We start from the raw sequence: 23,816 nt of genomic DNA on the forward strand, positions 1-23,816 counted from the left end.
AGGGTAGATGCTGAGAGGTTGTTTCCCCTGGCTAAAGAGTTTAGAACCAGGAGGCATAGTCTCAGGATAAGGGATCGGCCATTCAAGACCGAGATGAGGAATTTCTTCACTCAGACGGTTGTGAATCTTTGGAATTCTCTACCCCAGAGGGCTGTGGATGCTGAGTCATTGAATATAGTCAAGGTTGAGGTGAATAGATTTTTGGACTCGAGGGGGATCAAGGGTGAGTGGAGTTGAGGTCGAAGATCAACCATGATCTGATTGAATGACGGAACAGGCTCGAGGGGCCGAGTGGCCTACTCCTGCTCCTATTTCTTATGTTTTTAAATCCAAACCAAAAACAAAAGGATAGGTTCACGTTTCATGCATCGATTCTGAAGGTCGAATCACTGAATCAAGACTTGTATGAAAATGGGCTGGAATATTCTCCGTGAGTGGGTTTGAAGTGTAGTCACTGTTGTAATGTAGGAGATGCGGCAGCCAAATTGTGCACAGCAAGATCCCACAAACAGCAATGAGAGAGGCGAGAGTGCCACTAACTGAGCCATGGCCAATATTTATCCCTCAACCAATATCACTAAAAACAGATTATCTGGTCATTTATCTCATTGCTGTTTGTGGGATCTTGCTGTGCACAATTTGGCTGCCGCATTTCCTACATTACAACAGTGACTACACTTCAAAAGTACTTCATTGGCTTTAAAGGTGCTTTGGGACAGCCTGAGGTTCTGAAAGGAGCTATATAAATGCAAGTTCTTTCTTTCTTTCTTTTGCTGTGTCCGGTTCTGGTCATTGAGAAACAAGGGAGACATTCAGGTGCTGGAGGCAGTGCAGAGGAGAACCACAAGGCTGGTCCCCAATGTCATGGGGTCTGGGTTATGAGGAAAGACTGGAGAGACTTGGGCTTTTCAGCCTGGAAAGGAGGCGCCTGTGGGGTGATCTTATAGAGGGGGATACAAGACAGTTAAGTGAATGGAAAAGGTAATAAAAAGTCAAGTTGCAAGAGTAGGGCAGGCTCAAACTGGTAAAAGGTAAGTTAAGGACAGAGTAGTGAGGGTGAAAACCGTGGAATTAATTAACAGGTAGATGCTGCAATTTGGAAACTTTAGGGCCCTTCTGGATGGATGAGCTACGATGGGCCTAATGGCTCTCCTCACCGTCCCTATCTTGTGCTGCTGCTGACCCAGGGAAAACCACACTACACTGCGGTCCACCTACACGCTGGGTAAGTGTTGGAGTTGTTAGACTGCAGCTGATCAGTCTGGGAATGGAAACTCTGGCATTACCCTAAACACGAAGCTCACACCAACAGCATAGCACCGGCGGTACGGCATTGGATTGTTCACCTGCTCTAAACTTTCCCTTCAAAGGCGGATTTGAACCCACCTCCAAGGAACCACTCAGGCCAGGACACGTGCCTACTATCCATTCAGCCACTGTCCCACCCTGGTACAGCCAGGGATGCTGCCAAATGTAATGTCAGAATGAAAGCACACACAATGGCCACTGGGTGGAGCCTGTGTGCACTTTTACCTGTTAACATCCACAGGCAACTTTCCTCTAAAACAGAAGCATCAAATCAAATGGAAAGGAAAAACTGACTATAATTACTGCACAGTGTAAATACCTTTCAATACGCAATTTAATCTATTCACATTTTCTAAAAAAAAGAGTTCCTTTAGTTCTAAAGCTCTAAAATCACACTAAAAACTTCCTTCTTTTCCTCTAACCTATGTGAAGCACAGTGGGTACTATGTAAATGGAAATTGTTATAAATAACAACTGAATTTTACTATTAATTTAATTTCCATTTCACATATAATTTAATCTATTTTAAATTCTCAAATCACCTTCATTTTATTCCCATCAGCAGCAACAATATAGCAGCTCAATAAGACACAGTCACTTAATCACTCCCACAGATTCACATGGCATCCCCAATTGCATGGCTTAAAGGGAGAGTAAACCCTAGGGAAGCAGTCTTTGCTCAAGGTACTTCCCTTGTGTCTGTTCTGTGGATGACTACTGTCTGTTCTAACAATATGCCTCACTTTTTGTTCTCATAAGGTTGTCATTTTGGGCCTCTGCCTCTTTTCTCAGCTGTTTGTGATGTACATTACAGGGAAGGGTTCCATTCATTTCAATGGGGATTGATATTTCACAGAAGCAGAGGGAACTGAACCAGAGGCTCTCCCCCATGTGCAAAACACACTAAGAATCAGCTGGGTTCCCTCACCTCCCAGTCAGAAGGTACTGGGTTCAAGCCAGAGACTTGAGCACAAAAATCAAGGCTGATAGTCCAGTGCAGTACTGAGGGAGCACTGGACTGTCAGAGGTACCATCTTTCAAATGTGACATCTGCCCTCTCAGGTTTGGAGTGGTTGAGGTAAATAATACAGATGCATTTCAGGGGAAGTGAGATAAGTACATCAGGGAGAAAGGAATAGGACATGCTGGTAGGTTAGATGAAGTAGGGTGGGAGGAGGCTTGTGTGGAGCATTAATACTGCCATAGACCACTTGGGCCAAATGGCCTTTTTCTGTGCTGTAAATTCCATGTAAAAGATCCCATGGCACTATTCTAAGAGGAGCAGGGGCGTTCTCCCCAGTGTCCTGGCCAACATTTACCCCTCAACCAACATCACTAAAACAGATTTGCTGGTCATTTATCTCATTGCTGTTTGTGGGACCTTGCTGTGTGCAAATTGGCTGCCATATTTACAGACTTAACAGTGAATGCACTTCAAAGTACTTTATTGGCTGTGAAGCGCTTTGGGGGTGCGTTGAGCTCGTGAAAGGCGCCATCTAGATGCGAGCTCTCTCTAAGATGGCTTCACCTGAAGGTACAATAACTGCCTCAAGTTACCAAGCGGAGGTAAGGTGATTATAAAAAGGTTCCGCTCGGTGTCACCTACCGCGGCAAAGCGGCTCTTCTGCGAGTCGGTGACTATCCTCTCCTCTTGATAAATGGCGCGAGTTTGTACTGGATACATTTTGGAATTCCCGGACTGTAACGAGTCGGGCGGTTACAATGTATCCGATTACTGTGACTGGCTCCCGCTCCACCGTCGGCTTTTATAACTTCCGCGCAACCACAAACTAATTCCTCATTGGATTATCTTTTTTGCCTTCCACTATCTTTCATCACCCACCGTGATTGGCTATTGGCCTTAAAGGGATTGTGGTGTTCTTAAAGGGTCTGATCTAGGTGCAATTTCCCGGTAGAAATAAGCCACTTTTTAAAAAAAAAGTGTTGTCCAATTGTTGCGAGATATTGTAATGTCCTGGTCCACACTGTTTCAATCACAGCAGTTTACTCTTTTATCGCTTCCCTTTCCCAATTTAAGACAATATAAAAACATTTAGAAATAAAATTCATTTTCAGTCGCCTGAGGAAGAGCTTCCAAAAAATAAAGTTAATGCTTTACTTATTTGGGAAGGCCAAGACATTTGTTGAGGTGAAATTATTCAGTGACATTTTAAACATCAATAACTGATGATAAATAGATTTAAATGTACCAGTTTTTGTAAAAGTGTTAGAAGGTTGTGGGTTTAAGTCCCACTCCAGAGATTTGAGCACAAAATGAGGCTGCGGTGCAATACTGAGTGAGGGCAGTGTCCCAGCACTGTCAGAGGTGATCTTGATAAAATGCTGCGAGTTTGTGCTCACTACGTTTTGGACTAACGGATGTGTCTGGGTGCAAATTCGGAGGAGATTCCGGGCCCGTGTTCATGGATCGAGGTGCTGACTGCTGATGTTATAATACGATAGAATTGCAATGCTGAGCCGTCAGCAGTAGGGAAATGTCAGGGTGGACATTTCTATACGATTGAAGAGAGTGTGAGGCAGATTGTAAACCAATTTAAAGACATGGCACGGCGCTTTGATGCTTTTTACAGCCAGATAAATCAAAATTGTCATTTTTAAAGCAATCTGAGCGAATCCAATTGCAAATGAGAGAAGTCGGGATTCTGAATGTTAAAGTTTAAGGTTCCTGCTGGTGTCTGGGTGAATCGGGAGGTAGAGAGGAGGGCGGGAGGACCCGGGGGAGTGGGGCAGGGGGGAGTGGGAGTGGGCGCGGGCGCGGGCCCGGCAGGAAGAGCTCGAGCTCCGGGCTGCGTTCTGAGCAGGTCTCCGTCCATCGTGTCGGTGGAGCGGCTGCATATTCGATACAGCTGGGCTGCAATAGGTGCCGGTAGTTCCTCTGGTTAAATAAATTTAATTCAACATATATTAGGTCCATACCCCTACAAGGCTCAGACATCCTGCTTTTCGACCGCTGCATCCGAATGCTCGTGTGCTTGAGGCCATTCAGCGCTGAGGAGCTTTGTACTGGCGAACACTGAGAAAAGCTGCATTTAGTAGGGAGCTGAGAGTCAATGCTCATCGAGCCAGGCCACCCTCCCATTGCACGCCACCTACCTGCTGCCAAGCTCCATCCCGAACTGCCCCCCGTGCAACCCTACAGAAAGCAGGTGACAGTTTAGGGGGGTGTTGCTGAGACGGTATTGTTTATGCGGTTTCGGGGTTGGTGTGAGATCCCTACACAATGTATCCCTGATTGGAGATTTCCAGTTCAAGGCAAAATAAATAGCCTGCCCAGCAAACGCCTGCCAGTAGTCCAATAACTGGCGGTGATCCTTCCGGAGAGGATATCTGTTAGTTAAGTTCACTGCCGATGGTAGACTGGATCCAACTGGCACATTCGGTGGTCCGGACAGGTTTGCAGTACTTTAGGGTAACTATTGTTGATGATTGACCAGCCATCTTGGCTCATCCATAGGACTTGGAAGCGTAGACCTGTCACTGAGGACTGGGACTCTCCCTACTTGACTGCAGGTAACCCTGAAAGCCAGTGCCCTAATTGGCAGGATGGCCCAAGCTGGACACGTAGCGGGAAGTTTACCAGTGCCCTTAGATGCATTTAAGGGGAAGCTAGATAAATACATGAGGGAGAAGGGAATAGAAGGATATGTTGATAGGGTGAGATGAAATAGGGAGGGAGGAGGCTCACATGGACCTGTTGGGTCGAATAGCCTGTTTCTGTGTTGTACAATCTTTGTAATTCTTTGTAGCTGTGTGCTTTTAGCTGTGTGGTTCAGCAATACCCCTGTGCACACTGGACAAAAATCAGTAAAACAAGTGCTCCCTTTAGGAGGGCACCACTAATAAAATAATCTAAGCAGAGGTCCAAGCAAACTGAAAGAAGCATTACGTAAACTCAATCAGTATTCCGTTATTGTGATCAATTGTACAATTAATGTTCTGCGGGGCACCAGAACCTTCAGTTCGTTCAAAACTTTCTATCCCGTATCCTAACCTCACAAAGTCTCACTCACCCATCACCCCTGTCCTCGATTGGCGCCTGGTATCCCAGTGCCTCAAGTTGAAACTTCTCATCCTCGTGTTTATATCCATTCATGGCATCGTCGCTCTCTATCCCTGTAATCTCCTCCACCCCTACAACTCCGCCCGAATTCTCCGGCCCTCCGACACTGGCCTCGTGTGTCCCTCCCTTTGTCCCACCATTTAAGATCGTCCTTAAAACCCACCTCTTTGACCAATTGTTCAGTCACCCCTCCTAACACCTCTTTTGAGTTTTGTCTGATCGTGCCTCTGTGAAGCGTCTTGGGGCATTTTTCGATGTTAAAGGCGCTATATAAATGCAGGTGGTTGTTAATGTAATCATCTCAATTCGAAGGCTGGTGCTGTACTCGCTTCTTAATCGAGTGCGTACGGCCTGTTTTTTGCCACTTCGATTTGTGCATCTGCCATCACTCATGAGCTGCTGAAACAAATTGGTGCACAGGTTAATCCCATAAATGAATAATGGTTTAAATTAGCATGAGCTGCTGTATCAGAGCGAATAACAATGGGAAGCATCCTTGATGAAGACATGTTGCTTTTGAATATGATCCAAATGTTGCCTTTGCACTGTCAGCCTTGGCTCAGTGGGTAGCACTCTCACCTCTGAGTTAGAAGGTTTTGAGTTCAAGTTTCACTGCAGAGACTTGAGCACACAATCTAGGCCGACAATCGAGGGAGTGCTGCACTGTCGGAGGTGTCGTCTTTCGGATGAGACGTTAAACTGAGGCCCCGTCTGCCCCCTCGGGTGGACGTGTATGATCCCATGGCGCTATTCCGAAGAAGAGCAGGGGAGTTCTGCGCAGCGTTCTGGCCAATATTTATCCCTCAACCAACAGATGATCTGGCTCATTATCACGTTGCTGTTTGTGGAATCTTACTGTGCTCAATGGGCTGCGTTTCCTACATTACAACAGTCCATTGAATTCACCTTCTACCATCCTGGTAGTCTCATGATACATCGATAATGGAGTTGTTGACTAATCACAGCAATCGATCTCGATCAATTAGTCTACAACAGACCCAGACATGAGGTGAGGGAAAACCCCCAGTGGTGGAGAGCTCTGGGAACCACATAACAGTGACTACACTTCAGAAGTACTCCATTGGCTGTAAAGCGCTATGGGGGGGGGTCCTGAGGTGGTGAAAGGCACTTTATAAATGTAAGCCTTTGTTTTTCTTTCAAAGGCCATGTCTGGAGGTGCGAGCAAACCTCTGAGTCAGCACGGGAGATGGACGGTGTCGAGCAGTGACGAGGAAGATGCTGAGCCTGTCCGACGGCCGGGAGGTCCTGGCCCATTTACGCAGCCTGTCAGACTAGACTACGTGTCTGATTCAGACGAGACGGTGGTTGACGAAGGAGTGTTTGAGCCATCGCGCGTTGGCCAGGGGAGTGCAGCTTCTGAAGCAGATAACCAATCCCTGAAAGCTTCCAGCGTCTACGGAACTTCAGGATCTGGTCTTTCCAGACAACCGTCACCGAGCTCCCCCGCGTCCGTGGCTGGGAACACAACCCAGGGACGTGTTGGAAACCCTGTTAAAACCGAAGCGTCTGACCCCGCCAGACGGTCCTCCCCTGCGGTCAAACGGACCAGACCGTCGTCCGAACTGGGCTGGGGGGTCTCCAGCAGTGACGAGGAGCCTGACGTCAAGGCAGAAGTGAGGCAGGTCAAGGAGGAGTCGGCCAAGGAGGAGAGCCCTGGTCCAAGGAGAAAGAAACAGCGCGTGGAAGAAATGGGCCACCGTCTCCCCTCGGCGAGCACAGAAGCAGCGTGGCAACCCAAAGTGGAGACCGCCGCTGAGGCCTTAGATAAGTGGGACATGCTGGAGAAAGCCAAGTCTTTCCGTTTTTATCTGACCAAAGTCTCCGGCATCTCGGCCAAGTACAACCGTGGAGCACTTCACGTAAAAGGTAAGACGTGTAAGTGTTTTTCGGTCCGAGCTAATTCTATCAATCCAGCCTCTAGACAGAGCAGGGAGATTCAGTGCCCAGCTAGTTGATGCATGCGCCCATCCTACCTTGGATGAGGTTAAGAGAAGAAAAAAAAAACAAAGCAATGTCTTAATATAGCGGCTCCATTTTCTCAATCTACTCTCCTCCCTCTGAAGGCGAAGTCTGCTGCTCTGCTACAGTTCCATGAGCTGCAACCACGCTCGTGTGTAAGCCCAGGCAGTGAGTATCGGGCTATTCGACCAAGGGGAGACACGATAGGCGTTTCCCGTCCTGTCCTCGTTTGCCGCCCACGTGCACGCACCTGCTGGCAGCGGCCACTGAGTGGGACTGAGGTACCGCTGGTTGATTTTTCTGTTTGATTATTCAGTCTTGGTCCAGTGATTCAGAAGGTTGGGGGTTCGAGTCTCGCTCTAGAGACCTGAGCACGTAATCCAGGCTGGCTCTCCAGCGCAGTACTGAGGGAGTGCTGCACTGTCGGAGGTGCCGTCTTTCGCATGAGACTTTAAACCGAGGCCCCGTCTGCCCTCCCAGGTGGACGTGAAAGATCCCACGGCCACTATTTCGAAGAAGAGCAGGGGAGTTCACCCGATGTCCTGGCCAATGTTTATCCCTCAACCAACACCTAAAAACAGAGTATCTGGTCATTAACTCATTGGTGTTTGTGGGACCTTGCTGTGCGCAAATTGGCTGCTGCGTTTCCTACATTGCAAGAGTGACTACACTTCAAAAAAAGGATTTCATTGGCTGGAAAGCACTTGGGGATGTCCTGAGGTCGTGAAAGGTGCTTTCTTTTTTTTGTTTTTATTTCCTGTATTTCCAGACTAAGACCAGCTGAAGCACGTTTCTTGCTGTCCCAGCTGAGACAGGCTATCTCCCCATAGAAATGATTTCATTTTCAAAAGAATTCTTCATCTTACGATCCGAACTAAAGTCAGTACTGATGGATCACATTAACTGGAACGGACCCTCGTGTGAACGTGCCTCACCCTCTCTGTGGACACACACACACACACACACACACACACACACACACACACTTTGTCCCTGGACCATACACTAATTGCAATTAGTGAGGTGAGCAATCTGCTTCAACTCTCTGCAGTTAATATAAGAAAGCATGGAGCATAGAAACACCCATGTACAGTCTACTCTGTCATGGACTCGTGACAGTATCCCAATTGCACGAATACTGCTCTTTTGGGTTTCAGAAAGCAGAGGCGTTGCTTGTAAAAACTGGAATTTTAAAGAATATATTTCAGGGACAGTGGACAGGAAATATGAATCATCACTTCTGTACAGTCTTGCAGAACTTTGTAAATGTGTCTTTATTTTCCGTGGTACATTTTAAGTGTTGTTAATTGCTTCTTTATTACACTGTGGCTGAGAAAAAAAACAAAATTATCTCAAGTTCTTTTTTAAAAAAAAATCTTTCAGATATTTTATCTCCGCTGTTTGGGACGCTAAAAGCTTCTGCTCAGGTGAGGAAACTCCAGTCCGGTACGATACATGTAGGTTTCGCGGGGAGGGGTGCGGACTGAGGCCACACACAACCTGGACAAAGAAGATGGGATTGTTCTCCTTCGAACAGAGAAGGTTAAAGGGAGATTTAATATTGAAGGGTTTTGATCGAGTAAATAAGGAGAAACTGTATACAGTCCTCTGGTTACTGGAATGAGGGTCAGTAACCAGAGGACACAGATTTAAGATAATTGCCAAAAGAGCCAGTGGGGAGATGAGGAGAATTTTTTTTTACGCTATGAGTTGTTATGACCTGGAATGCGCTGCCTGAAAGGGCGGTGGAAGCAGATTCAGTAGTAACTTTCAAAAAAGAATTGGATTTATGCTTGAAATGGAAAAATTTGCAGGGCCATAGGGAAAGAACGGGGGAATGGGACTGATTGGATAGCTCTTTCAAAGAGCAAGCATGGGCTCAATGGGCCAAATGGCCTCCTTCTGTGGTGCATTTTTCTCTGACAACCTGTTCCAGCTGTTGATAATCCTCTGAGTAAAGAATTTCTGCCTAGCATCTGTTTTAAACTTGCCCATTACAGCATTGAATCAGCACTCTGTTGTCTTGCTGCCCTGATGTAACTTAGAGTATTGTTCTGGGTTGACATTCTCTAACCCATTAACTATCTACTATCCCAGAATCAATAAGGTTCCCTTTGAGACATCTCTTCGGGACAGAAGAGCCTGAACTTCAAATTATTCCACATAGCTCTTTCCCCTACAATAGTTTGTGATTTTTTTTTCCCCTTTATATTTGTGTTGGTAACCTCCCAACCTACCGGCCTCTACCACCTAGAAGGCAGCAGGTGCATGGGAACAATATCACCTTCACGATCCCCTCCAAGTCACACACCATCCTGATTTGGAAATATATCGTCGTTCTTTCATCGTCGCTGGGTCAAAATCCTGGGACTCCCTAACCTAACAGCACTGTGGGAGAACCTTCACCACACGGACTGCAGCGGTTCAAGAAGGCGGCTCACCACCACCTTCTCAAGGGCAATTAGGGATGGGCAATAAATGCTGGCCTTGCCAGCGATGCCCATGTCCCAAGAATTAATTTTTTTAAAAATGCACTAAATAAGCCATTAAGCTGTGACCATTATTGGAATGGATTGCAGACTAATCCTTCATCTTACTGTGTGGGGTTCCTAGCCCAGAGTTACATCTAACACTTGCAGATCATAACAGGGCTGCTGTTTTGCAGGAAATGTTTTGCCTTTTAAAAATAAGACCAATAAGGAATGTTTTTACCTTTCAGTTTAATTACTGCATTGATATTCCGTGGTTGGTGAAACAATACCCAGAAGAATTTAGGTAAGTCTTCATTACTTCTTTGAGTCAGCTAAATAAGGGAAGGCTGCAGTGCCCGTCTGCTTTTGCTGGAAAGTGGAAGCAAATCTCGGGTACATTTGCTGTGACTACACTTCAAAAGTACTTCATTGGCTGTAAAGCGCTTTGGGATGTCCCGAGGTTGTGAAAGATGCTATATAAATGCAAGTCTGTCTTTCTTTTACTTGGGCAGCAACTGTGCGATGAGTGTGGAAACCTGTGCCAAACCTCTCCCCTTAAGGATTGCGTTAGCAGCAGATTGTCACTCCCTTATTTCCCATCATTTTGTTTCAGGTCTGTTGCAATGTTAACACCTTCCCCTTCTCCCTCTTCCTCTATGGGAAGACTCCTTCAATTATACATTGCAGCAGTTCATGAAATATACAGAATGATGGGGCAGTTGTTCCTTGACATTCCCTGGGCGAACTGGCTTGGAGGAGTTACTCAGGCCAGCAGCTTGAGGGAACTGAGCTGACATGATTGTGGTACAGCAGTTCACCAGGGGGAAGGTGCTACAGCTTCAGCTGTGACAATGTTGTTCAGTCTTTTGTGATGCTGTCAGGCTGTGTCACATTGAGTTCATCACCACTCGCTACTCAAACATAAATACTCCAACACACCGAGGCACTTTTTTTCCTGTCTGTCTGTGTCTCTCCCTTTTGTTCTTTCCTTCTAACTCTCTATCTCTCACATCTTTATCTCTCATCGTTTATTTCTTTTTCTCTCACTCTTGCTCTCACTTTCTTTTTCTTTCTCACTTCTCTCTCTCGCTCTCTCATTTATTTCTTTACTCGTGCTCTCTCTCATTTCTTTTTCTGTCTCACTTTCACATTCTCTCCTACCCCCGCCCCCATTGCAATCATTTTCTATTTTGTTAATACTACCACAGTCTTTGGTCCTAATCTTTTATTTTTCTTGCTTCTAAGTTACAAATATGCTACAGTACAGGCCAAACCTCATTGTGTGGAAGTGTAAACTCACCACACCATCCCTGACTCTTAACTCATTCTTTCCCTGGGTCCCATAACTGTGGGATTCCTCCCTCCCCCGCTACTCTCAGCTGCTCTGCTCAGCCCCAGTGGTGTCCTGCACTTTGACTCTTCCTCTGAGATACTGAATTTAAAACAAAACTTAGTTTAAACCTTCTTCATGGATTGAATTTCTAACTAGAAAGCAGGTCACTGTTTCTCTCAGATGATTCCCCCTCTGCCACCCCCACTTGCCGGATATTTGATATTACATTTCAAAGTGCTTTCAGTTTTACAAATAAAGGGACTGGAAATGCTGGATTACTGCTATCTTTGAATACAATATCTGAGGGAATTAGGCAAGCTAATGGGGCTCACAGCTTAAATAAATTGAAAAAAACTTGTGCTTGTCAGTTACTGAGTGGGTGTTTAATTCCTTAAAAAAGCTTTCCTTCATCTAAGTTTAATTAGGCTAACATTGATACACAGCATTAAGATTTAATGTACTTCTCCACACAGATGCACGTTTAGTATAATTCGTTGCAAACTGTTATTGTGATTGAGGAACATATACATCATCTGGAGGACGCTGCCCGTCACCGCCCCGCCGCCCGTCACCGCCCCGCCGCCCGTCACCGCCCCGCCGCCCGTCACCGCCCCTCCGCCCGTCACCGCCGCGCCGCCCGTCACCGCCCGTCACCGCCGCGCCGCCCGTCACCGCCCCGCCGCCCGTCACCGCCGCGCCGCCCGTCACTGCCGCGCTGCCCGTCACCGCCCCGCCGCCCGTCACCGCCCCGCCGCCCACTATCTTGTGTCTACTCATTAGGATAAAAGTTGTAACGAAACTGGCTGAATTCATGATACATGAATTTGTAAGATATAAAATTATAAGAAAAGAAAGAACACATAGGAACAGGAGTAGGCCATTCAGCCCCTCGTGCCTGCTCCACCATTTGATAAGATCATGGCTGATCTGTGATCTAACTCCATATACCTGCCTTTGGCCCATATCCCTTAATACCTTTGGTTGCCAAAAAGCTATCTATCTCAGATTTAAATTTAGTAATTGAGCTAGTATCAATTGCCGTTTGCGGAAGAGAGTTCCAAACTTCTACCACCCTTTGTGTGTAGAAGTGTTTTCTAATCTCACTCCTGAAAGGTCTGGCTCTAATTTTTAGACTGTGCCCCCAACTCCTAGAATCCCCAACCAGCGGAAATAGTTTCTCTCTATCCACCCTATCCGTTCCCCTTAATATCTTACAAACTACGATCAGATCACCCCTTAACCTTCTAAACTCCAGAGAATACAACCCCAATTTGTGTAATCTCTCCTCGTAACTTAACCCTTGAAGTCCGGGTACCATTCTAGTAAACCTACGCTGCACTCCCTCCAAGGCCAATATGTCCTTCCGAAGGTGCGGTGCCCAGAACTGCTCACAGTACTCCAGGTGCGGTCTAACCAGGGTTTTTTATAGCTGCAGCATAACTTCTGCCCCCTTGTACTCCAGTCCTCGAGATATAAAGGCCAGCATTCCATGAGCCTTATTGATTATTTTCTGCACCTGTTCATGACACTTCAATGATCTATGTACCTGAACCCCTAAGTCCCTTTGGACATCCACTGTTTTTAACTTTTTACCATTTAGAAAGTACCCTGTTCTATCCTTTTTTGATCCAAAGTGGATGACCTCACATTTGTCTACATTGAATTCCATTTGCTACAGTTTGGCCCATTCACCTAATCTATCAATATCACTTTGTAATTTTATGTTTTCATCTCCACTGCTTACAATGCCACCAATCTTTGTGTCATCGGCAAACTTAGATATGAGACTTTCTATGCCTTCATCTAAGTCGTTAATAAATATTGTGAATAATTGAGGCCCCAAGACAGATCCCTGCGGGACCCCACTAGAAACATCCTGCCAATGTGAGTACCTCCCCATTATCCCTACTCTGTCGCCTTTCGCTCAGCCAATTTCCTAACCAAGTCCGTACTTTTCCCTCGATTCCATGACCTTCTATCTTAGCTAACAGTCTCTTATGTGGGACCTTATCAAATGCCTTCTGGAAGTCCATATAAATAACATTCCCCTGTCCACTACTTTAGTCACCTCTTCAAAAAATTCAATCAAGTTTGTCAGGCACGACCTACCTTTCACAAATCCATGCTGGCTGTCTCTGATTAACTGAAAATTCTCGAGGTGTTCATTCACCCTATCCTTAATTATAGACTCCAGCATTTTCCCCACAACAGATGTTAGGCTAACTGGTCTATAATTCCCTGGTTTCCCTCTCTCTTTTCTTAAAAAGCAGAGTGACATGTGCAACTTTCATTTATATAGCACCTTTCACACGACCTCAGGAGTCCCAAAGCGCTTTACAGCCAATGAAGTACTTTTGAAGTGTAGTCACTGTTGTAATGTAGGAAATGCGGCAGCCAATTTGCGCACAGTAAGGTCCCACAAAATGAGATAATGACCTGTTTTAGTGATGTTGGTTGAGGGATAAATATTGGTCAGGACACCAGGGAGAACTCCCCTGCTCTTGTCCGAAATAGTGCCTTGGGATCTTTTACATCCACCTGAGAGGGCAGACAGGGGCCTCAGTTTAACGTTTCATCTGAGACGGCACCTCCGACAATGCAGCACTCCCTCAGCACTGCACTGCAGTGCAAGCCTAGATTATGAGCTCAAGTCTCTGGAGTGAGACTTTGACCCACAAACTTCTGACTCAGAGGCGAGAGTGCTACCCACTGAACCACAGCTGACACCAAAATTAGAAGAACAGTAGAAAATTAAAAAATATGAAGCAGGAAAACACAATTCAACAACCTTCAATCTCCAATTCTTACATTTCAGGACGAAACCTTTACTAATTGTTCACGGTGAGCAGCGCTTGTCCAAAGCAGGACTGCATGAGGATGCTCACCCATATCCCAATGTGCGTCTCTGCCAGGTAAGGAGGAAGCTAAATATCTAGTGGACACAGTGAGGGCAGTGAGCCCCCTGCATCCTATAGTTTAGTATATAATGTACACAGTGAGGGCAGTGAGCTCTCCGCACCCTATAGTTTAGTATATAATGTACACAGTGAGGCCAGTGAACTCTCCGCACCCTATAGTTTAGTATATAATGTACACAGTGAGCTCTCCGCACCCTATAGTTTAGTATATAATGTACACAGTGAGCTCTCCGCACCCTATAGTTTAGTATATAATGTACACAGTGAGGGCAGTGAGCTCTCCTCACCCTATAGTTTAACATATAATGTACACAGTGAGCTCTCCGCACCCTATAGTTTAGTATATAATGTACACAGTGAGCTCTCCGCACCCTATAGTTTAGTATATAATGTACGCAGTGAGGGCAGTGAACTCTCCGCACCCTATAGTTTAGTATATAATGTACGCAGTGAGGGCAGTGAGCTCTCCGCACCCTATAGTTTAGTATATAATGTACACAGTGAGGGCAGTGAGCTCTCCGCACCCTATAGTTTATTATATAATGTACGCAGTGAGGGCAGTGAGCTCTCCGCACCCTATAGTTTAGTATATATTGTACGCAGTGAGGGCAGTGAGCTCTCCGCACCCTATAGTTTAGTATATAATGTATGCAGTGAGCTTTCTGCACCCTATAGTTTAGTATATAATGTACGCAGTGAGGGCAGTGAGCTTTCTGCAACCTATAGTTTATTATATAATGTACGCAGTGAGGGCAGTGAGCACTCCGCACCCTATAGTTTAGTATATAATGTATGCAGTGAGCTTTCTGCACCCTATAGTTTAGTATATAATGTACGCAGTGAGGGCAGTGAGATTTCTGCACCCTATAGTTTAGTATATAATGTACGCAGTGAGGGCAGTGAGCTCTCAGCTCCTATAGTTTAGTATATAATGTACACAGTGAGGGCAGTGAACTCTCCGCACCCTATAGTTTAGTATATAATGTACACAGTGAGGGCAGTGAGCTCTCAGCTCCTATAGTTTAGTATATAATGTACACAATGAGGGCAGTGAGCTCTCCGCACCCTATAGTTTAGTATATAATGTACACAGTGAGGGCAGTGAACTCTCCGCACCCTATAGTTTAGTATATAATGTACGCAGTGAGGGCAGTGAGCTCTCCGCACCCTATAGTTTACTATATAATGTACGCAGTGAGCTTTCTGCACCCTATAGTTTAGCACATAATGTACACAGTGAGGGCAGTGAGCTCTCCGCACCCTATAGTTTAGTATATAATGTACGCAGTGAGGGCAGTGAGCTCTCCGCACCCTATAGTTTAGTATATAATGTACGCAGTGAGCTCTCCGCACCCTATAGTTCAGTATATAATGTACACAGTGAGCTCTCCGACCCCTATAGTTTAGTATATAATGTACACAGTGAGGGCAGTGAGCTCTCCTCACCCTATAGTTTAATATATAATGTACACAGTGAGCTCTCCGCACCCTATAGTTTAGTATATAATGTACGCAGTGAGGGCAGTGAACTCTCCGCACCCTATAGTTTATTATATAATGTACGCAGTGAGGGCAGTGAGCTCTCCGCACCCTATAGTTTAGTATATATTGTACGCAGTGAGGGCAGTGAGCTCTCCGCACCCTATAGTTTAGTATATAATGTGCGCAGTGAGGGCAGTGAGCTCTCCGACCCCTATAGTTTAGGATATAATTTACACAGTGAGCTCTCCGACCCCTATAGTTTAGTATATAATGTACGCAGTGAGGGCAGTGAACTCTCCGCACCCTATAGTTTAGTATATAATGTACGCAGTGAGGGCAGTGAGCTCTCCGACCCCTATAGTTTAGTATATAATGTACACAGTGAGCTCTCCGACCCCTATAGTTTAGTATATAATGTACGCAGTGAGCTTTCTGCACCCTATAGTTTGGTATATAATGTACACAGTGAGGGCAGTGAGCTCTCCGCACCCTATAGTTTAGGATATAATGTACGCAGTGAGGGCAGTGAGCTCTCCGACCCCTATAGTTTAGTATATAATGTACACAGTGAGGGCAGTGAGCTCTCCGACCCCTATAGTTTAGTATATAATGTACGCAGTGAGGGCAGTGAACTCTCCGCACCCTATAGTTTCGTATATAATGTACGCAGTGAGGGCAGTGAGCTCTCCGACCCCTATAGTTTAGTATATAATGTACACAGTGAGGGCAGTGAGCTCTCCGCACCCTATAGTTTAGTATATAATGTACACAGTGAGCTCTCCGCACCCTATAGTTTAGTATATAATGTACACAGTGAGGGCAGTGAACTCTCCGCACCCTATAGTTTATTATATAATGTACGCAGTGAGCTCTCCGCACCCTATAGTTTAGTATATAATGTACGCAGTGAGGGCAGTGAGCTCTCCGCACCCTATAGTTTAGTATATAATGTACACAGTGAGCTCTCCGCGCCCTATAGTTTAGTATATAATGTACACAGTGAGGGCAGTGAATTCTCCGCACCCTATAGTTTATTATATAATGTACGCAGTGAGGGCAGTGAGCTCTCCGCGCCCTATAGTTTAGTATATAATGTACACAGTGAGGCCAGTGAACTCTCCGCACCCTATAGTGTAGTATATAATGTACGCAGTGAGGGCAGTGAGCTCTCCGCACCCTATAGTTTATTATATAATGTACGCAGTGAGGGCAGTGAGCTCTCCGCGCCCTATAGTTTATTATATAATGTACGCAGTGAGGGCAGTGAGCTCTCCGCGCCCTATAGTTTAGTATATAATGTACACAGTGAGGCCAGTGAACTCTCCGCACCCTATAGTGTAGTATATAATGTACGCAGTGAGGGCAGTGAGCTCTCCGCACCCTATAGTTTATTATATAATGTACGCAGTGAGGGCAGTGAGCTCTCCGCACCCTATAGTTTAGTATATATTGTACGCAGTGAGGGCAGTGAGCTCTCCGCACCCTATAGTTTAGTATATAATGTACGCAGTGAGCTTTCTGCACCCTATAGTTTAGTATATAATGTACACAGTGAGGGCAGTGAGCTCTCCGCACCCTATAGTTTAGTATATAATGTACGCAGTGAGGGCAGTGAGCTCTCCGCACCCTATAGTTTATTATATAATGTACGCAGTGAGGGCAGTGAGCTCTCCGCACCCAAAAGTTTAGTATATAATGTACACAGTGAGGGCAGTGAACTCTCCGCACCCTATAGTTTAGTATATAATGTACGCAGTGAGGGCAGTGAGCTCTCCGCACCCTATAGTTTATTATGTAATGTACGCAGTGAGGGCAGTGAGCTCTCCACACCCTATAGTTTGGTATATATTGTACGCAGTGAGGGCAGTGAGCTCTCCGCACCCTATAGTTTAGTATATAATGTATGCAGTGAGCTTTCTGCACCCTATAGTTTAGTATATAATGTACGCAGTGAGGGCAGTGAGCTTTCTGCACCCTATAGTTTATTATATAATGTACACAGTGAGGGCAGTGAGCTCTCCGCACCCTATATTTTAGGATATAATGTACACAGTGAGGGCAGTGAACTCTCCGCACCCTATAGTTTAGTATATAATGTACACAGTGAGGGCAGTGAGCTCTCAGCTCCTATAGTTTAGTATATAATGTACACAATGAGGGCAGTGAGCTCTCCGCACCCTATAGTTTAGTATATAATGTACACAGTGAGGGCAGTGAACTCTCCGCACCCTATAGTTTACTATATAATGTACGCAGTGAGCTTTCTGCACCCTATAGTTTAGCACATAATGTACACAGTGAGGGCAGTGAGCTCTCCGCACCCTATAGTTTAGTATATAATGTACGCAGTGAGGGCAGTGAGCTCTCCTCACCCTATAGTTTAATATATAATGTACACAGTGAGCTCTCCGCACCCTATAGTTTAGGATATAATGTACACAGTGAGCTCTCCGCACCCTATAGTTTAGTATATAATGTACGCAGTGAGGGCAGTGAGCTCTCCGCACCCGATAGTTTATTATATAATGTACGCAGTGAGGGCAGTGAGCTCTCCGCACCCTATAGTTTAGTATATATTGTACGCAGTGAGGGCAGTGAGCTCTCCGCACCCTATAGTTTAGTATATAATGTGCGCAGTGAGGGCAGTGAGCTCTCCGACCCCTATAGTTTAGGATATAATTTACACAGTGAGCTCTCCGACCCCTATAGTTTAGTATATAATGTACGCAGTGAGGGCAGTGAACTCTCCGCACCCTATAGTTTAGTATATAATGTACGCAGTGAGGGCAGTGAGCTCTCCGACCCCTATAGTTTAGTATATAATGTACACAGTGAGCTCTCCGACCCCTATAGTTTAGTATATAATGTACGCAGTGAGCTTTCTGCACCCTATAGTTTAGTATATAATGTACACAGTGAGGGCAGTGAGCTCTCCGCACCCTATAGTTTAGGATATAATGTACGCAGTGAGGGCAGTGAGCTCTCCGACCCCTATAGTTTAGTATATAATGTACACAGTGAGCTCTCCGACCCCTATAGTTTAGTATATAATGTACGCAGTGAGGGCAGTGAACTCTCCGCACCCTATAGTTTATTATATAATGTACGCAGTGAGGGCAGTGAGCTCTCCGACCCCTATAGTTTAGTATATAATGTACACAGTGAGGGCAGTGAGCTCTCCGACCCCTATAGTTTAGTATATAATGTACGCAGTGAGGGCAGTGAACTCTCCGCACCCTATAGTTTCGTATATAATGTACGCAGTGAGGGCAGTGAGCTCTCCGACCCCTATAGTTTAGTATATAATGTACACAGTGAGGGCAGTGAGCTCTCCGCACCCTATAGTTTAGTATATAATGTACACAGTGAGCTCTCCGCACCCTATAGTTTAGTATATAATGTACACAGTGAGGGCAGTGAACTCTCCGCACCCTATAGTTTATTATATAATGTACGCAGTGAGCTCTCCGCACCCTATAGTTTAGTATATAATGTACGCAGTGAGGGCAGTGAGCTCTCCGCACCCTATAGTTTAGTATATAATGTACACAGTGAGCTCTCCGCGCCCTATAGTTTAGTATATAATGTACACAGTGAGGCCAGTGAACTCTCCGCACCCTATAGTGTAGTATATAATGTACGCAGTGAGGGCAGTGAGCTCTCCGCACCCAATAGTTTATTATATAATGTACGCAGTGAGGGCAGTGAGCTCTCCGCACCCTATAGTTTAGTATATATTGTACGCAGTGAGGGCAGTGAGCTCTCCGCACCCTATAGTTTAGTATATAATGTACGCAGTGAGCTTTCTGCACCCTATAGTTTAGTATATAATGTACACAGTGAGGGCAGTGAGCTCTCCGCACCCTATAGTTTAGTATATAATGTACGCAGTGAGGGCAGTGAGCTCTCCGCACCCTATAGTTTATTATATAATGTAGGCAGTGAGGGCAGTGAGCTCTCCGCACCCAAAAGTTTAGTATATAATGTACACAGTGAGGGCAGTGAACTCTCCGCACCCTATAGTTTAGTATATAATGTACGCAGTGAGGGCAGTGAGCTCTCCGCACCCTATAGTTTATTATGTAATGTACGCAGTGAGGGCAGTGAGCTCTCCACACCCTATAGTTTGGTATATATTGTACGCAGTGAGGGCAGTGAGCTCTCCGCACCCTATAGTTTAGTATATAATGTATGCAGTGAGCTTTCTGCACCCTATAGTTTAGTATATAATGTACGCAGTGAGGGCAGTGAGCTTTCTGCACCCTATAGTTTATTATATAATGTACACAGTGAGGGCAGTGAGCTCTCCGCACCCTATATTTTAGGATATAATGTACACAGTGAGGGCAGTGAACTCTCCGCACCCTATAGTTTAGTATATAATGTACACAGTGAGGCCAGTGAACTCTCCGCACCCTATAGTGTAGTATATAATGTACGCAGTGAGGGCAGTGAGCTCTCCGCACCCAATAGTTTATTATATAATGTACGCAGTGAGGGCAGTGAGCTCTCCGCACCCTATAGTTTAGTATATATTGTACGCAGTGAGGGCAGTGAGCTCTCCGCACCCTATAGTTTAGTATATAATGTACGCAGTGAGCTTTCTGCACCCTATAGTTTAGTATATAATGTACACAGTGAGGGCAGTGAGCTCTCCGCACCCTATAGTTTAGTATATAATGTACGCAGTGAGGGCAGTGAGCTCTCCGCACCCTATAGTTTATTATATAATGTACGCAGTGAGGGCAGTGAGCTCTCCGCACCCAAAAGTTTAGTATATAATGTACACAGTGAGGGCAGTGAACTCTCCGCACCCTATAGTTTAGTATATAATGTACGCAGTGAGGGCAGTGAGCTCTCCGCACCCTATAGTTTATTATGTAATGTACGCAGTGAGGGCAGTGAGCTCTCCACACCCTATAGTTTGGTATATATTGTACGCAGTGAGGGCAGTGAGCTCTCCGCACCCTATAGTTTAGTATATAATGTATGCAGTGAGCTTTCTGCACCCTATAGTTTAGTATATAATGTACGCAGTGAGGGCAGTGAGCTTTCTGCACCCTATAGTTTATTATATAATGTACACAGTGAGGGCAGTGAGCTCTCCGCACCCTATATTTTAGGATATAATGTACACAGTGAGGGCAGTGAACTCTCCGCACCCTATAGTTTAGTATATAATGTACACAGTGAGGGCAGTGAGCTCTCAGCTCCTATAGTTTAGTATATAATGTACACAATGAGGGCAGTGAGCTCTCCGCACCCTATAGTTTAGTATATAATGTACACAGTGAGGGCAGTGAACTCTCCGCACCCTATAGTTTACTATATAATGTACGCAGTGAGCTTTCTGCACCCTATAGTTTAGCACATAATGTACACAGTGAGGGCAGTGAGCTCTCCGCACCCTATAGTTTAGTATATAATGTACGCAGTGAGGGCAGTGAGCTCTCCGCACCCTATAGTTTAGTATATAATGTACGCAGTGAGCTCTCCGCACCCTATAGTTCAGTATATAATGTACACAGTGAGCTCTCCGACCCCTATAGTTTAGTATATAATGTACACAGTGAGGGCAGTGAGCTCTCCTCACCCTATAGTTTAATATATAATGTACACAGTGAGCTCTCCGCACCCTATAGTTTAGTATATAATGTACACAGTGAGCTCTCCGCACCCTATAGTTTAGTATATAATGTACGCAGTGAGGGCAGTGAACTCTCCGCACCCTATAGTTTAGTATATAATGTACGCAGTGAGGGCAGTGAGCTCTCCGCACCCTATACTTTATTATATAATGTACGCAGTGAGGGCAGTGAGCTCTCCACACCCTATAGTTTAGTATATATTGTACGCAGTGAGGGCAGTGAGCTCTCCGCACCCTATAGTTTAGTATATAATGTGCGCAGTGAGGGCAGTGAGCTCTCCGACCCCTATAGTTTAGTATATAATGTACACAGTGAGCTCTCCGACCCCTATAGTTTCGTATATAATGTACGCAGTGAGGGCAGTGAACTCTCCGCACCCTATAGTTTAGTATATAATGTAAGCAGTGAGGGCAGTTAGCTCTCCGACCCCTATAGTTTAGTATATAATGTACACAGTGAGCTCTCCGACCCCTATAGTTTAGTATATAATGTACGCAGTGAGCTTTCTGCACCCTATAGTTTAGTATATAATGTGCGCAGTGAGGGCAGTGAGCTCTCCGACCCCTATAGTTTAGGATATAATTTACACAGTGAGCTCTCCGACCCCTATAGTTTAGTATATAATGTACGCAGTGAGGGCAGTGAACTCTCCGCACCCTATAGTTTAGTATATAATGTACGCAGTGAGGGCAGTGAGCTCTCCGACCCCTATAGTTTAGTATATAATGTACACAGTGAGCTCTCCGACCCCTATAGTTTAGTATATAATGTACGCAGTGAGCTTTCTGCACCCTATAGTTTAGTATATAATGTACACAGTGAGGGCAGTGAGCTCTCCGCACCCTATAGTTTAGGATATAATGTACGCAGTGAGGGCAGTGAGCTCTCCGACCCCTATAGTTTAGTATATAATGTACACAGTGAGCTCTCCGACCCCTATAGTTTAGTATATAATGTACGCAGTGAGGGCAGTGAACTCTCCGCACCCTATAGTTTATTATATAATGTACGCAGTGAGGGCAGTGAGCTCTCCGACCCCTATAGTTTAGTATATAATGTACACAGTGAGGGCAGTGAGCTCTCCGACCCCTATAGTTTAGTATATAATGTACGCAGTGAGGGCAGTGAACTCTCCGCACCCTATAGTTTCGTATATAATGTACGCAGTGAGGGCAGTGAGCTCTCCGACCCCTATAGTTTAGTATATAATGTACACAGTGAGGGCAGTGAGCTCTCCGCACCCTATAGTTTAGTATATAATGTACACAGTGAGCTCTCCGCACCCTATAGTTTAGTATATAATGTACACAGTGAGGGCAGTGAACTCTCCGCACCCTATAGTTTATTATATAATGTACGCAGTGAGCTCTCCGCACCCTATAGTTTAGTATATAATGTACGCAGTGAGGGCAGTGAGCTCTCCGCACCCTATAGTTTAGTATATAATGTACACAGTGAGCTCTCCGCGCCCTATAGTTTAGTATATAATGTACACAGTGAGGGCAGTGAACTCTCCGCACCCTATAGTTTATTATATAATGTACGCAGTGAGGGCAGTGAGCTCTCCGCGCCCTATAGTTTAGTATATAATGTACACAGTGAGGCCAATGAACTCTCCGCACCCTATAGTGTAGTATATAATGTACGCAGTGAGGGCAGTGAGCTCTCCGCACCCTATAGTTTATTATATAATGTACGCAGTGAGGGCAGTGAGCTCTCCGCACCCTATAGTTTAGTATATATTGTACGCAGTGAGGGCAGTGAGCTCTCCGCACCCTATAGTTTAGTATATAATGTACGCAGTGAGCTTTCTGCACCCTATAGTTTAGTATATAATGTACACAGTGAGGGCAGTGAGCTCTCCGCACCCTATAGTTTAGTATATAATGTACGCAGTGAGGGCAGTGAGCTCTCCGCACCCTATAGTTTATTATATAATGTACGCAGTGAGGGCAGTGAGCTCTCCGCACCCAAAAGTTTAGTATATAATGTACACAGTGAGGGCAGTGAACTCTCCGCACCCTATAGTTTAGTATATAATGTACGCAGTGAGGGCAGTGAGCTCTCCGCACCCTATAGTTTATTATGTAATGTACGCAGTGAGGGCAGTGAGCTCTCCACACCCTATAGTTTGGTATATATTGTACGCAGTGAGGGCAGTGAGCTCTCCGCACCCTATAGTTTAGTATATAATGTATGCAGTGAGCTTTCTGCACCCTATAGTTTAGTATATAATGTACGCAGTGAGGGCAGTGAGCTTTCTGCACCCTATAGTTTAATATATAATGTACACAGTGAGGGCAGTGAGCTCTCCGCACCCTATATTTTAGGATATAATGTACACAGTGAGGGCAGTGAACTCTCCGCACCCTATAGTTTAGTATATAATGTACACAGTGAGGGCAGTGAGCTCTCAGCTCCTATAGTTTAGTATATAATGTACACAATGAGGGCAGTGAGCTCTCCGCACCCTATAGTTTAGTATATAATGTACACAGTGAGGGCAGTGAACTCTCCGCACCCTATAGTTTACTATATAATGTACGCAGTGAGCTTTCTGCACCCTATAGTTTAGCACATAATGTACACAGTGAG

At 45.3% G+C, this 23,816-nt stretch overlaps 2 protein-coding genes across 10 annotated transcripts in view; one reads left to right on the forward strand and one right to left on the reverse strand.

The window, feature by feature from the left end:
• efcab11 (EF-hand calcium binding domain 11) overlaps window positions 1–4,344 on the reverse strand; it is a 114,201-nt gene extending 109,857 nt beyond the window's left edge. For 3 of the 4 annotated variants that reach the window (XM_067992061.1, XM_067992063.1, XM_067992064.1), the window contains exon 1: window positions 2,915–3,061. In XM_067992061.1, coding sequence (XP_067848162.1) covers window positions 2,915–2,992 — 78 coding nt within the window. In that variant the 5' untranslated portion in view covers window positions 2,993–3,061. Of the gene's footprint in view, window positions 1–2,914; window positions 3,062–4,245 lie in introns of those variants that run through there. The other variant, XM_067992062.1, reaches the window with a different exon arrangement.
• The window catches only part of tdp1 (tyrosyl-DNA phosphodiesterase 1), a 167,320-nt gene continuing 146,941 nt past the window's right edge, over window positions 3,438–23,816 (forward strand). For 3 of the 6 annotated variants that reach the window (XM_067992054.1, XM_067992058.1, XM_067992060.1), the window contains exons 1-5: window positions 4,081–4,475; window positions 6,553–7,276; window positions 8,753–8,796; window positions 10,089–10,144; window positions 13,989–14,085. In XM_067992054.1, coding sequence (XP_067848155.1) covers window positions 4,380–4,475; window positions 6,553–7,276; window positions 8,753–8,796; window positions 10,089–10,144; window positions 13,989–14,085 — 1,017 coding nt within the window. In that variant the 5' untranslated portion in view covers window positions 4,081–4,379. Of the gene's footprint in view, window positions 3,458–3,615; window positions 3,742–4,080; window positions 4,476–6,552; window positions 7,277–8,752; window positions 8,797–10,088; window positions 10,145–13,988; window positions 14,086–23,816 lie in introns of those variants that run through there. The other 3 variants (XM_067992057.1, XM_067992055.1, XM_067992056.1) reach the window with 3 other exon arrangements.

This window comes from Heptranchias perlo, chromosome 10 (assembly GCF_035084215.1).
Source record: "Heptranchias perlo isolate sHepPer1 chromosome 10, sHepPer1.hap1, whole genome shotgun sequence".
NCBI lineage: Eukaryota > Metazoa > Chordata > Chondrichthyes > Hexanchiformes > Hexanchidae > Heptranchias > Heptranchias perlo.